The sequence below is a fragment of the Oncorhynchus clarkii genome, chromosome 24, assembly GCF_045791955.1.
Source record: "Oncorhynchus clarkii lewisi isolate Uvic-CL-2024 chromosome 24, UVic_Ocla_1.0, whole genome shotgun sequence".
Classification (NCBI taxonomy): Eukaryota; Metazoa; Chordata; class Actinopteri; order Salmoniformes; family Salmonidae; genus Oncorhynchus; species Oncorhynchus clarkii.
In genome coordinates, this window is record NC_092170.1 from 42,229,988 (window position 1) to 42,244,472 (window position 14,485).

The 14,485-nt window shown below is 46.9% G+C and overlaps 1 protein-coding gene across 1 annotated transcript in view; it reads right to left on the minus strand.

The window, feature by feature from the left end:
- The window catches only part of LOC139383019 (arrestin, beta 1), a 60,299-nt gene extending 46,328 nt beyond the window's left edge, over positions 1-13,971 (minus strand). Inside the window, exon 1 of the mRNA XM_071127313.1 lies at positions 13,777-13,971. Within this exon, the coding sequence (XP_070983414.1) occupies positions 13,777-13,796 (20 nt within the window). The 5' untranslated portion in view covers positions 13,797-13,971. The remainder of the gene's footprint in view (positions 1-13,776) is intronic.
- Positions 13,972-14,485: the final 514 nt, after the last annotated feature.

Consider the following 14,485-nt stretch of genomic DNA (forward strand, 5'->3'; position numbering starts at 1 on the left):
TAGCAAACCTTTTTTTTTTTCCTGACCTGAGTTTAGAAGTGTGTGTCTGCCTTGTGCATCATAGCATGCGTGTAGGTGAATCGCTGTGAAATCATAGTGTAATCCATGTGGAATAACTGTGTAAAGAATGAATGAAGGTGTCAAATTATCAGGGTGACATGCAGCCATATTCAGGTCCTGATTGGTCAAAAAAGCTCATTTGACGCATCAAATTGTGTTATTTGACTAATATCTTTTTTTTTTTATCGTTGTTGACCCAAACAGCATTCCATACTCAGCAGGCCCATAGCACAACACTGACTCTCTGAGGCCTCTACTACTGTACAACCATGACGGGAGAGGCAGGCATTCTCACCACACCTGGTGTCAAACAGCGTTTGATTGAGCCTGCCTGGAGTGCCAGAAGTGTTTACACTTTTGGCTCTATTCTATTGGTTTCATTGCTCCAGTCAAGCTTAATCAAACGCAGTTAAAGTGTTTGAAAGATAACAAATAGTATTTGGATCCAGGTCGGTCACTTACTCAGTTTACTCAGCACTGATGGCACTCTCCTATCCTGACTGTTAAATGGTGTCCAATGCAACAACTGTACCTCCCTGTCCTCCCTCGTATCGTCCTTCCCTCCCTGCCTCCCTGTCCTCCCTCGTATCGTCCTTCCCTCCCTGCCTCCCTGTCCTCCCTCGTATCGTCCTTCCCTCCCTGCCTCCCTGTCCTCCCTCGTATCGTCCTTTCCTCCCTGCCTCTCTGTCCTCCCGCGTATCATCCTTCCCTCCCTGCCTCTCTGTCCTCCCTAGTATCGTCCTTCCCTCCCTACCTCCCTGTCCTCCCTCCCTTCCTGTCTTCCCTCCGTATCCTCCCTCCCTCCCTGTCCTCCCTCCGTATCCCCCCTTCTCCGTATCCTCCCTCCGTATCCTCCCTCCCTTCCTGTCTTCCCTCCCTATCCTCCCTCCTTCTGTATCTGCCCTGTTCTCATTCCCCCTTGCCTCCCTCACTTTCTTCCCTCGCTTTCTTCCCTCCCCCTCTCCCTCCCTCCCTCCCTCCCTGTCCTCCCTCTCGCCCTCCCGATCCTCTCTCCCTCCCTGTCCTCCCTCTCTCCCTCCGTCCTCCCCTTTCCCTTCCTGTCCTCTCTCGCTCCCTCCCTGTCATTCCTCCCTCTTTTCCTCCCTATCCCCTCCTCTCTCCCTCCCTGTCCTCCCTCTCTCCCTCCCTGCCATTCCTCTCTTCCTCCCTGTCCTCCCTCCCTCCCTGCCCTCCCTCTCTCTCTCCCTCCCTATCCCTCCCGCTCTCCCTCCCTGTCCTCCCTCTCTCTCCCTCCCGCTCTCCCTCCCTGTGCTCCCTCTCACCCTCCCGCTCTCCCTCCCTGTCCTCCGACCCTCTCTCCCTCCCTGTCCTCCCTCTCTCCCTCCCTGTCCTCCCTCCCTCTCTCCCTCCCTGCCCTCTCTCCCTCCCTATCCCTCCCTGTTCTCCCTCCCTCTCTCCCTCCCTGACCTCTCTCCCTCCCTATCCCTCACTGTCCTCCCTCTCTCCCTCCCTATCCCTCCCGCTCTCCCTCCCTGTGCTCCCTCTCACCCTCCCGCTCTCCCTCCCTGTCCTCCCTCTCTCCCTCCCTGTCCTCCCTCCCTCTCTCCCTCCCTGCCCTCTCTCCCTCCCTATCCCTCCCTGTCCTCCCTCCCTCTCTCCCTCCCTGCCCTCTCTCCCTCCCTATCCCTCCCTGTCCTCCCTCTCTCCCTCCCTGTCCTCCCTACTATGTAGGATCTTAATGATTCCAGGAAGACATTATGTTACTGTCCAGAGCAGAGTAGCAGACCCTCCCCAACTTGCTCTTGTTACTGTCCAGAGCAGAGTAGCAGACCCTCCCCAACTTGCTCTTGTTACTGTCCAGAGTAGAGGACCAACCCCGACTTGCTCTTGTTACTGTCTAGAGCAGAGGAGGACCAGCCCCTACTTCCTCTTGTTACTGTCCAGAGTAGAGGACCAGCACCTACTTCCTCTTGTTACTGTCCAGAGTAGAGGACCAGCACCTACTTCCTCTTGTTACTGTCCAGAGCAGAGTAGAGGACCAGCTCCTACTTCCTCTTGTTACTGTCCAGAGTAGAGGACCAGCTCCTACTTCCTCTTGTTACTGTCCAGAGTAGAGTAGAGGACCAGCCCCTACTTCCTCTTGTTACTGTCCAGAGTAGAGTAGAGGACCAGCCCCTTGATTGATAGGAACATAAGCATTTCACTGCACCTACCACCTGCCATTTCACCAGGTAATTTGTACATGTAGGTAGGGGTAAAGTGAATATGCATAGATAATGCATATTCAGCAAGTAGCAGCAGTGTAAAAACAAAGGGGGGGGGGCACAATGTAAATAGTCCGGGTGGCCATTTCACCCGGATTTCATCAATGCCATTGGATGAATGGCTGAACATTGTCTGTGCTAGCAAAACAGTCCTGCAGTGTAGCATCTGCATTATCTGACCACTTCCTTATTGAGTGAGTCACTGGTACTTCCTGCTTTAGTTTTTGCTTGTAAGCAGGAATCAGGAGGATAGAATTATGGTCAGATTTGCCAAATGGAGAGCGAGGGAGAGCGTTGAATGCATCTCTGTGTGTGGAGTAAAGGTGGTCTAGAGTTTCTCCTCTGGTTGCACATGTGACATGCTGGTAGAAATGAGGTAAAATGGATTTCAGTTTGCCTGCATTAAAGTCCCCGGCCACTAGGAGCGCCGCTTCTGAATGAGCATTTTCTTGTTTGCTTGTGGCCTTATACAGCTGATTGAGTGGCCTTATACAGCTGATTGAGTGGCCTTATAGAGTTGGTTGAGTGGCCTTATACAGCTGGTTGAGTGGCCTTATACAGCTGGTTGAGTGGCCTTATACAGCTGGTTGAGTGGCCTTATACAGCTGGTTGAGTGGCCTTATACAGCTCGTTGAGTGGCCTTATACAGCTGGTTGAGAGCGGTCTTAGTGCCAGCATCGGTTTGTGGTGGTAAATAGATGGCTACGAAAAATATAGATGAGAACTCTCTTGGTAAATAAATAGTGTGGTCTACAGCTTATCATTAGGTTCTCTACCTCAGGCGAGCAATACCTTGAGACTTCTTTAATTTTAGAAATTGCGCACCAGCCGGTATTGACAAATAGACACCACCCTCGTCTTACCAGACGTAGCTGTTCTGTCCTGCCGATGCACGGAACACCCAGCCAACTTTATATTATCGGTGTCGTCGTTCAGCCACGACTCGGTGAAACATAAGATATAACAGTTTTTAATGTCCCGTTGGTAGGATAGACTCGAACGGAGATCGTCCAGTTTATTCTCCAGTGATTGCATGTTGGTCAATAGGACGGATGGTAGAGGTGGGTTACCCACTCGCCGACGAATTCTCACGAGGCACCCTGAACTCTGCCCCCTGTATTTCCATCTTTTCTTCACGCAAATCACAGGGATTTGGGCCTGGTCATGGAGAAGCAGAAAATAATTCACGTCGGACTCATTAAAGAAACAATCTTTGTCCAGTACGAGGTGAGTGATCGCTGTTCTGATATCCAGAAGCTATTTTTGGTCATAAGAGACGATAGCAGCAACATAAGTTTCAAACAATGCGAGAAAACACACAAAATAGCACAGTTTGTTAGGAGCCCGTAAAACATCTGCCATCCTCTCCGGCGCCTCTGCCTCTCTGTCTGCGATCAAATGCTGATTTTTCTATTTGCTTTCTAGACCCTATCAATCAATCATCTCCTGCTGCTCCGATCTGCTTTCTAGACCCTATCAACCAATCATTCTCTATTGGCAACATAGCCTGCTGAAACTCAATTGAGATTGAGAGAGAGAAAGAGAGAGAGAGCGAGAGAGAGAGAGAGGTCTAGGAAGGCAGAGCAGGGGTTGGGAGGCAGATAAGTGGAAGAGTAGAGAGGGAGGGAGGAAGAGAGAGAGAGAGAGAGAGACAGAGAGAGGGGTCCAGGAAGGCAGAGCAGGGGTTGGGAGGCAGATAAGTGGAAGAGTAGAGAGAGAGAGAGAGAGAGAGAGAGAGAGAGAGAGAGAGAGAGAGAGAGAGAGAGAGACAGAGAGAGGGGTCCAGGAAGGCAGAGCAGGGGTTGGGAGGCAGATAAGTGGAAGAGTAGAGAGTGAGAGAGAGAGGGAGGAAGATAGAGAGGGGGGAGTGGATAGGGGAAGGAGGGATGACAGTCTCTCCCTGATTAACACACAGGCCACGACAGACATCGCTGCCTTCAGTAGGAAGATGCAAACAAGCTTTCACTTTTCCCCCAAATGCATGTCAGTGTCCACCATGATGGCTGACAGGATCAATGAAGAGCTCAGAGGCAGAGAGACAGATACTAGCTAGCTGTCTGTCTCTCTGCCCATAGATAGATACTAGCTAGCTGTCTGTCTCTCTGCCCATAGATAGATACTAGCTAGCTTTCTGTCTCTCTGACCATAGATAGATACTAGCTAGCTTTCTGTCTCTCTGCTCATAGAGAGATACTAGCTAGCTGCCTCTCTGTTTTCATAGATAGATACTAGCTAGCTGTCTGTCTCTCTGCTCGTAGATAGATACTAGCTAGCTGTCTGTCTCTCTGCTCATAGATAGATACTAGCTAGCTTTCTATCTATGAGCAGAGAGACAGACAGCTAGCTAGTATCTATCTATGCGCAGAGAGACAGACAGCTAGCTAGTATCTATCTATGCGCAGAGAGACAGACAGCTAGCTAGTATCCATCTATGAAAACACAGAGACAGCTAGCTAGTATCTATCTATGAGCAGAGAGACAGACAGCTAGCTAGTATCTATCTATGAGCAGAGAGACAGACAGCTAGCTAGTATCTATCTATGCGCAGAGAGACAGAGAGCTAGCTAGTATCCATCTATGAAAACACAGACAGCTAGCTAGTATCTATCTATGAACAGAGAGACAGACAGCTAGCTAGTATCTATCTATGCGCAGAGAGACAGACAGCTAGCTAGTATCTATCTATGAAAACAGAGAAACAGCCCGCTTGCTAGTAGATATCCATAAACACAAACAGAGAGACAGACAACTAGCTAGTAGATATCCATAAACAGAGAGACAGACAACTAGCTGGTAGATATCCATAAACACAAACAGAGAGACAGACAACTAGCTAGTAGATATCCACAAACACAAACAGAGAGACAGACAACTAGCTAGTAGATATCCAAAAACACAGACAGACAACTAGCTAGTAGATATCCAAAAACACAGACAGACAACTAGCTAGTAGATATCCATAAACACAGAGAGACAGACAACTAGCTAGTAGATATCCATAAACACAGAGAGACAGACAACTAGCTAGTAGATATCCATAAACAGCTTCAAAGTTATGTTTTGAAGTTTGGAGTTAAAGTTTGGAGGTAAAGTTTGGAGGTAAAGTTTGGAGGTAAAGCCCCATCGTAAGCTGTGTACGTTGGAAAAGCCCCTACACTTCACTCAGCAACCCCTTCTCCAGAAGGACTTGACGCAATGAGACACATGGGGAAACAGAAGGTCCAATTTATTGTGAATGGCCGGAGACGATCCCTCTGTAGGGGACAGCGTGGATTCCCCTAGCAGTTCCCGGTATGTCAGATGCTTTCAGCCCCAATCCATAAATGAATCAAGAGCTCTTAACAAGGAGCCATTTAAGTCAATATACTGTACACTCTCCCCCAGCTTCCCACTCATCCCTAGCCAAGACAAATACACACACACACACACACACACACACACACACACACACACACACACACACACACACACACACACACACACACACACACACACACACACACACACACACACACACACACACACACACACACACACACACCCCAGTGATATAGTGGTAAGTAAATAGGTGGATAAACATTGATCGCCGTTGGCAGTGAGTGAAGTAATGATCCCTGTGATTTCATTTTATTTTCAGAAAAAGTTGTGTAAACGCTCACGCAAATCTCTCTCGCTCTCTCACACACGCACGCACGCATGCACACACACACGTGCACACGCACACACATGCACACACATGCACACACACACAGACACACACACCCCTCAGGACTGAAATAATTGTAACACGTGTTTAATATTCATACGTCATGCGTTCCTTGTGTGTGTGTGTGTGTGTGTGTGTGTGAATAGGGTATTTGGGGGTCTCTGTCACCCTGCTAATTTCTGTTGCCACATGACAAGTCACATGGGATCAGCTCAACATCAAGGTCAAGGTTCACTGCCGTGGTTTGTCAGTATAGGTCCGACCTGGGTTCAAATACATGGGTATTGGTTATTCAAATACTATTTTCAAATAGCTTGGTTAATACCTGGGTTAAATACCTGGGTTAAATACCTGGGTTAAATACCTGGGTTAAATACCTGGGTTAAATACCTGGGTTAAATACCTGGGTTAAATACCTGGGTTAAATACCTGGGTTAAATGTATGGGTTAAATAGCTTGGTTAATACCTAGTGATATGCATGGGTTAAATACCTGGGTTAAATACCTGGGTTAAATACCTGGGTTAAATACCTGGGTTAAATGTATGGGTTAAATACCTGGGTTAAATACCTGGGTTAAATACCTGGGTTAAATACCTGGGTTAAATACCTGGGTTAAATACCTGGGTTAAATACCTGGGTTAAATGTATGGGTTAAATACCTGGGTTAAATACCTGGGTTAAATACCTGGGTTAAATACCTGGGTTAAATACCTGGGTTAAATACCTGGGTTAAATACCTGGGTTAAATACCTGGGTTAAATACCTGGGTTAAATGTATGGGTTAAATACCTGGGTTAAATACCTGGGTTAAATGTATGGGTTAAATACCTGGGTTAAATACCTGGGTTAAATACCTGGGTTAAATACCTGGGTTAAATGTATGGGTTAAATACCTGGGTTAAATACCTGGGTTAAATACCTGGGTTAAATACCTGGGTTAAATACCTGGGTTAAATACCTGGGTTAAATACCTGGGTTAAATACCTGGGTTAAATACCTGGGTTAAATACCTGGGTTAAATACCTGGGTTAAATGTATGGGTTAAATACCTGGGTTAAATACCTGGGTTAAATACCTGGGTTAAATGTATGGGTTAAATACCTGGGTTAAATACCTGGGTTAAATACCTGGGTTAAATGTATGGGTTAAATACCTGGGTTAAATACCTGGGTTAAATACCTGGGTTAAATGTATGGGTTAAATACCTGGGTTAAATACCTGGGTTAAATACCTGGGTTAAATGTATGGGTTAAATACCTGGGTTAAATACCTGGGTTAAATACCTGGGTTAAATGTATGGGTTAAATACCTGGGTTAAATACCTGGGTTAAATACCTGGGTTAAATACCTGGGTTAAATGTATGGGTTAAATACCTGGGCTAAATACCTGGGTTAAATACCTGGGTTAAATGTATGGGTTAAATACCTGGGTTAAATACCTGGGTTAAATACCTGGGTTAAATGTATGGGTTAAATACCTGGGTTAAATACCTGGGTTAAATACCTGGGTTAAATGTATGGGTTAAATACCTGGGTTAAATACCTGGGTTAAATACCTGGGTTAAATGTATGGGTTAAATACCTGGGTTAAATACCTGGGTTAAATACCTGGGTTAAATGTATGGGTTAAATACCTGGGTTAAATACCTGGGTTAAATACCTGGGTTAAATGTATGGGTTAAATACCTGGGTTAAATGTATGGGTTAAATACCTGGGTTAAATGCCTAGTTATATACAGTGCCTTGCGAAAGTATTCGGCCCCCTTGAACTTTGCGACCTTTTGCCACATTTCAGGCTTCAAACATAAAGATATAAAACTGTATTTTTTTGTGAAGAATCAACAACAAGTGGGACACAATCATGAAGTGGAACGACATTTATTGGATATTTCAAACTTTTTTAACAAATCAAAAACTGAAAAATTGGGCGTGCAAAATTATTCAGCCCCCTTAAGTTAATACTTTTAGCGCCACCTTTTGCTGCGATTACAGCTGTAAGTCGCTTGGGGTATGTCTCTATCAGTTTTGCACATCGAGAGACTGAATTTTTTTCCCATTCCTCCTTGCAAAACAGCTCGAGCTCAGTGAGGTTGGATGGAGAGCATTTGTGAACAGCAGTTTTCAGTTCTTTCCACAGATTCTCGATTGGATTCAGGTCTGGACTTTGACTTGGCCATTCTAACACCTGGATATGTTTATTTTTGAACCATTCCATTGTAGATGTTGCTTTATGTTTTGGATCATTGTCTTGTTGGAAGACAAATCTCCGTCCCAGTCTCAGGTCTTTTGCAGACTCCATCAGGTTTTCTTCCAGAATGGTCCTGTATTTGGCTCCATCCATCTTCCCATCAATTTTAACCATCTTCCCTGTCCCTGCTGAAGAAAAGCAGGCCCAAACCATGATGCTGCCACCACCATGTTTGACAGTGGGGATGGTGTGTTCAGGGTGATGAGCTGTGTTGCTTTTACGCCAAACATAACGTTTTGCATTGTTGCCAAAAAGTTCAATTTTGGTTTCATCTGACCAGAGCACCTTCTTCCACATGTTTGGTGTGTCTCCCAGGTGGCTTGTGGCAAACTTTAAACGACACTTTTTATGGATATCTTTAAGAAATGGCTTTCTTCTTGCCACTCTTCCATAAAGGCCAGATTTGTGCAATATACGACTGATTGTTGTCCTAGGACAGAGTCTCCCACCTCAGCTGTAGATCTCTGCAGTTCATCCAGAGTGATCATGGGCCTCTTGGCTGCATCTCTGATCAGTCTTCTCCTTGTATGAGCTGAAAGTTTAGAGGGACGGCCAGGTCTTGGTAGATTTGCAGTGGTCTGATACTCCTTCCATTTCAACATTATCGCTTGCACAGTGCTCCTTGGGATGTTTAAAGCTTGGGAAATCTTTTTGTATCCAAATCCGGCTTTAAACTTCTTCACAACAGTATCTCGGACCTGCCTGGTGTGTTCCTTGTTCTTCATGATGCTCACTGCGCTTTTAACGGACCTCTGAGACTATCACAGTGCAGGTGCATTTATACAGAGACTTGGCTACACACAAGTGGATTGTATTTATCATCATTAGTCATTTAGGTCAACATTGGATCATTCAGAGATCCTCACTGAACTTCTGGAGAGAGTTTGCTGCACTGAAAGTAAAGGGGCTGAATAATTTTGCACGCCCAATTTTTCAGTTTTTGATTTGTTAAAAAAGTTTGAAATATCCAATAAATGTCGTTCCACTTCATGATTGGGTCCCACTTGTTGTTGATTCTTCACAAAAAAATACAGTTTTATATCTTTATGTTTGAAGCCTGAAATGTGGCAAAAGGTCGCAAAGTTCAAGGGGGCCGAATACTTTCGCAAGGCACTGTACATGGGTTAAATACCTGGGTTAAATACCTGGGTTAAATACCTGGGTTAAATACCTGGGTTAAATACCTAGTTATATACATGGGTTAAATGCCTTGGTTAAATGCCTGGGTTAAATACCTGGGTTAAATCCCTGGGTTAAATGCCTTGGTTAAATGCCTGGGTTAAATACCTGGGTTAAATGTATGGGTTAAATACCTGGGTTAAATACCTAGTTATATACATGGGTTAAATGCCTTGGTTAAATGCCTGGGTTAAATGTATGGGTTAAATACCTGGGTTAAATACCTGGGTTAAATACCTGGGTTAAATACCTGGGTTAAATACCTGGGTTAAATACCTGGGTTAAATGTATGGGTTAAATACCTGGGTTAAATGTATGGGTTAAATACCTGGGTTAAATGCCTGGGTTAAATACCTGGGCTAAATATCTGGGTTAAATACCTGGGTTAAATGTATGGGTTAAATACCTGGGTCAAATACCTGGGTCAAATGCCTGGGTCAAATGTATGGGTTAAATGTATGGGTTAAATGTATGGGTTAAATGTATGTGTTAAATACCTGGGTTAAATGTATGGGTTAAATGTATGGGTTAAATGTATGGGTTAAATGTATGGGTGTATTTGAGTCAGTGTATTTCCAAATACATTCCCAATATTCAACTTCTTGTCTTTTAAAATAAAAAAAACATCTAAATACTGACTTCCACATTTATTTGAAAGTAATTGAAATAGTTAGGACAGTTTGATTGAAATACCCTAAATACTATTTGAACCCAGGTCTGGTCAGGGTTAGGACAGTTTGATTGAAATACCCTAAATACTATTTGAACCCAGGTCTGGTCAGGGTTAGGACAGTTTGATTGAAATACCCTAAATACTATTTGAACCCAGGTCTGGTCAGGGTTAGGACAGTCTGATTGAAATACCCTAAATACTATTTGAACCCACTTCTGGTCAGGGTAAGGACAGTCTGGGTATAGGGTTAGTATAGGGTTAGTCTGCACAGGGTTAGAGTTAGGATAGTCTGGTTTAGGGTAAGGATAGTCTGGTTTAGGGTTAGGATAGTCTGGTTTAGGGTTAGGACAGTCTGGGTATAGGGTTAGTATAGAGTTAGTCTGCACAGGGTTAGAGTTAGGATAGTCTGGTTTAGGGTTAGGATAGTCTGGTTTAGGGTTAGGATAGTCTGGTTTAGGGTTAGTCTGCACAGGGTTAGAGTTAGGATAGTCTGGTTTAGGGTTAGGATAGTCTGGTTTAGGGTTAGGATAGTCTGGTTTAGGGTAAGGATAGTCTGGTTTAGGGTTAGGATAGTCTGGTTTAGGGTTAGGACAGTCTGGTTTAGGGTTATGACAGTCTGGTTTAGGGTTAGGACAGTCTGGGTATAGGGTTAGGACAGTCTGGTATAGGGTTAGGACAGTCTGGTTTAGGGTTAGGACAGTCTGGTTTAGGGTTAGGACAGTCTGGTTTAGGGTTAGGACAGTCTGGGTATAGGGTTAGGACAGTCTGGTTTAGGGTTAGGACAGTCTGGTTTAGGGTTAGGACAGTCTGGGTATAGGGTTAGGATAGTCTGGTTTAGGGTTAGGACAGTCTGTTTTTTTTTAGGTTAGTGCAGAATGTGTTAGGGCAGCCCCAGGCCCCAACCCGACCCCAACCAGTTTCAGTCAGCCCCAACCAGCCCCAGTCTTAGTCAGTCCCAGCCTCAGTCAGCCCCAGTCTCAGTCAGTCCCAGTTTCAGTCAGCCCCAACCAGCCCCAGTCTCAGTCAGCCCCAGTCTCAGGCAGCCCCAACCAGTCCCAGTCTCAGTCAGTCCCAGCCTCAGTCAGCCCCAGTCTCAGTCAGACCCCAGGCTCAGTCAGTCCCAGTCTGTCAGCCCCAGTCTCAGTCAGCCCCAGCCTCAGTCAGCCCCAGTCTCAGTCAGCCCCAACTAGCCTCAGTCAGCCCTAACTAGCCCCAGTCAGTCTCAGTCAGCCTCAGTCAGCCCCAGTCTCAGTCAGCCTCAGTCAGCCCGAGTCTCAGTCAGCCCCAGTCAGTCCCAGTCAGCCCCAGCCCCAACCAGCCCCAGTCTCAGTCTCAGTCAGCCCCAGTCTCAGTCAGCCCCAGTCTCAGTCAGCCCCAGTCTCAGTCAGCCCCAGTCTCAGTCAGCTCCAGTCTCAGTCAGTCCCAGCCTCAGTCAGTCCCAGCCTCAGTCAGTCCCAGCCTCAGTCAGTCCCAGCCTCAGTCAGCTGCACACAAGCCTAAGATCACCAAGCGCAATGCCAAGCTTTGGGTGGAGTGGTGTAAAGCTTGTCGCCATTGGACTCTGGAGCAGTGGAAACGTGTTCTCTGTAGTGATGAATCACGCTTCACCATCTGGCAGTCCGACAAACAAATCTGGGTTTTCCGTATGCCATGAGAACGCTACCTGCCCGATTGCATAGTGCCAACTGTCAAGTTTGGTGGAGGAGGAATAATGTTCTGGGGCTGTTTTTCATGGTTCAAGCCCTTTAGTTCCAGTGAAGGGAAATCTAAACGCTACAGCATACAATGACATTCTAGATGATTCTGTGCTTCCAACTTTGTGGCAACAGTTTGGGGAAGGCCCTTTCCTGTTTCAGCATGACAATGCCCCCATGCATAAAGCAAGGTCCATACAGAAATGGTTTGTCGAGATCGGTGTGGAAGAACTTCACTGGCCTGCACAGAACCCTGACCTCAACCCCATCGAACACCTTTGGGATGAATTGGAACGCCGACTGTGAGCCAGGCCTATTCGCCCAACATCAGTGCCCGACTTCATTAATGCTCGTGTCTGAATGGAAGAAAGTCTCCACAGCAACGTTCCATCATCTAGTGGAAAGCCTTCCCAGAAGAATGGAGGCTGTTATAGCAGCAATGTTCCAACATCTAGTGGAAAGCCTTCCCAGAAGAATGGAGAGTGTTATAGCAGCAATGTTCCAACATCTAGTGGAAAGCCTTCCCAGAAGAGTGGAGGCTGTTATAGCAGCAAAGGGGGAACCAACTACATATTAATGGCCATGATTTTGGAATGAGATGTTCGACGAGCAGGTGTCCACATACTTTTGGTCACGTAGTGGATTTATCTAACTCAGTTCATGTGGGGGTGTGAAACCAGTACTTGTGATTGACATCTCTTGACTCCTACAGTAGCGTACCACATCCTCTTCCATTAGAGCGATCTTCTCCATGGTATGATGTAACAATGGACAGGAAGCACAATCCGCACACCCCAAAATCAATCTCTCACTTCCTCTGAAATGAATCAGGTGGTTGGGGGTGCCTATGCTGTAGACCTCAGCTCCTCTGGGATTGTTGGGGCTGGATGGCAGGTAACCCTGTCCCCCTCAGCAGCTTCCCCAGAAAAAGAGGTCTGAGGTTGGGTAGCGAGAGGAGTGTGGCTGGGTAGCGAGAGGAGAGAGGCTGGGTAGAGAGAGGAGTGAGGCTGGGTAGAGAGAGGAGGGAGGCTGGGTAGAGAGAGGAGTGAGGCTGGGTAGCGAGAGGAGATAGGCTGGGTAGAGAGAGGAGTGAGGCTGGGTAGAGAGAGGAGTGAGGCTGGGTAGCGAGAGGAGAGAGGCTGGGTAGAGAGAGGAGAGAGGCTGGGTAGCGAGAGGAGAGAGGCTGGGTAGAGAGAGGAGAGAGGCTGGGTAGAGAGAGGAGTGAGGCTGGGTAGAGAGAGGAGTGAGGCTGGGTAGAGAGAGAGGCTGGGTAGAGAGCGGAGAGAGGCTGGGTAGCGAGAGGAGAGAGGCTGGGTAGAGAGAGAGGCTGGGTAGCGAGAGAGGCTGGGTAGAGAGAGAGGCTGGGTAGAGAGCGGAGAGAGGCTGGGTAGCGAGCGGAGAGAGGCTGGGTAGAGAGAGGAGAGAGGCTGGGTAGAGAGAGAGGCTGGGTAGAGAGCGGAGAGAGGCTGGGTAGAGAGAGAGGCTGGGTAGAGAGAGGAGAGAGGCTGGGTAGAGAGAGGAGGGAGGCTGGATAGAGAGAGGAGAGAGGCTGGGTAGAGAGAGGAGAAAGACTGGGTAGAGAGAGGCTGTTGAGGCTGCTAGCTGGGCAGCGATTTACAATGCTGGTGACTCAGAAACACAACAGATAACTAACTACCTTTCACATTACATTTACTGGGCAAATGATAGTTCTCTCTAACACGAACACAAGTTGAACATACGCAGCAACACACACACGTGCGCACACACACACACACACACACACACACACACACACACACACACACACACACACACACACACACACACACACACACACACACAGATGAAATAACAAAAGGGACACAGCATGGGGATCCTATAGCAGATAACACGGATGGAAGAGAAGCCGCCATACTGTATGTAGTATCAGAATACAGCAATCATAGATGCTATCATCTCCACCCTCCACAGCAACGTGGAAAAACCCACATGATATTTCCTGCTCACCTTGTGCCTTTATCTCCCATGGTTGAGGATTGTTGGGTGGTAGAATCCCTCCTTTTCACCCTCAGTAAATAGACTGTAATGCCGTTGTGCAGAAAGGCACAGAGAGAGATAGAGGGAGAGAGAGAGAGAGAAAGAGACAGGAAAGGGTGAGAGAAGAATGTTCTGATGTAAAGACTCAGGGTAGGTGGGTGGGTAAATTGAAGAGGGGGGGGGGTCTACTCAGTTGGATGTCCCTCTCTCTCTCTCTCTCTCTCTCTCTCTCTCTGTGCCTTCTGTTCTCAGCGCTCTGTCTCCAGCTCAATGCACTTAAAAGGGCATCTCCAGCGATGCCTGAGAAATAGCCTTAATAAGAAGAAACAGGTGATTCATCCATACAGCAGTCAGAACATCCAGCGCTCAGCTCAGTTGAGAGAATCATCCAGCAGATTATTGTCAGTAGGAATCTTCCTCTTCTTTCATCTAGGTTCTGTTCACATTCAGAAGCGCTGAACTGCTGCTAACACTCTTCTATGTCTGTCTCTCTCTCTCCCTGCCAAGCACGCTCTCCCTCTCCCTACCGGGCACTCTCTCTCTCTCTCTCTCTCTCTCCCTGCCAAGCACACTCTCTCTCTCTCTCTCTCTCCCTGCCAAGCATGGGCTCTCTTCTCTCTCTCCCCCCTCTCTCTCTCTTTCCCTCCCTCTTAACACTCTCCCTTACTGTTGCTCAATC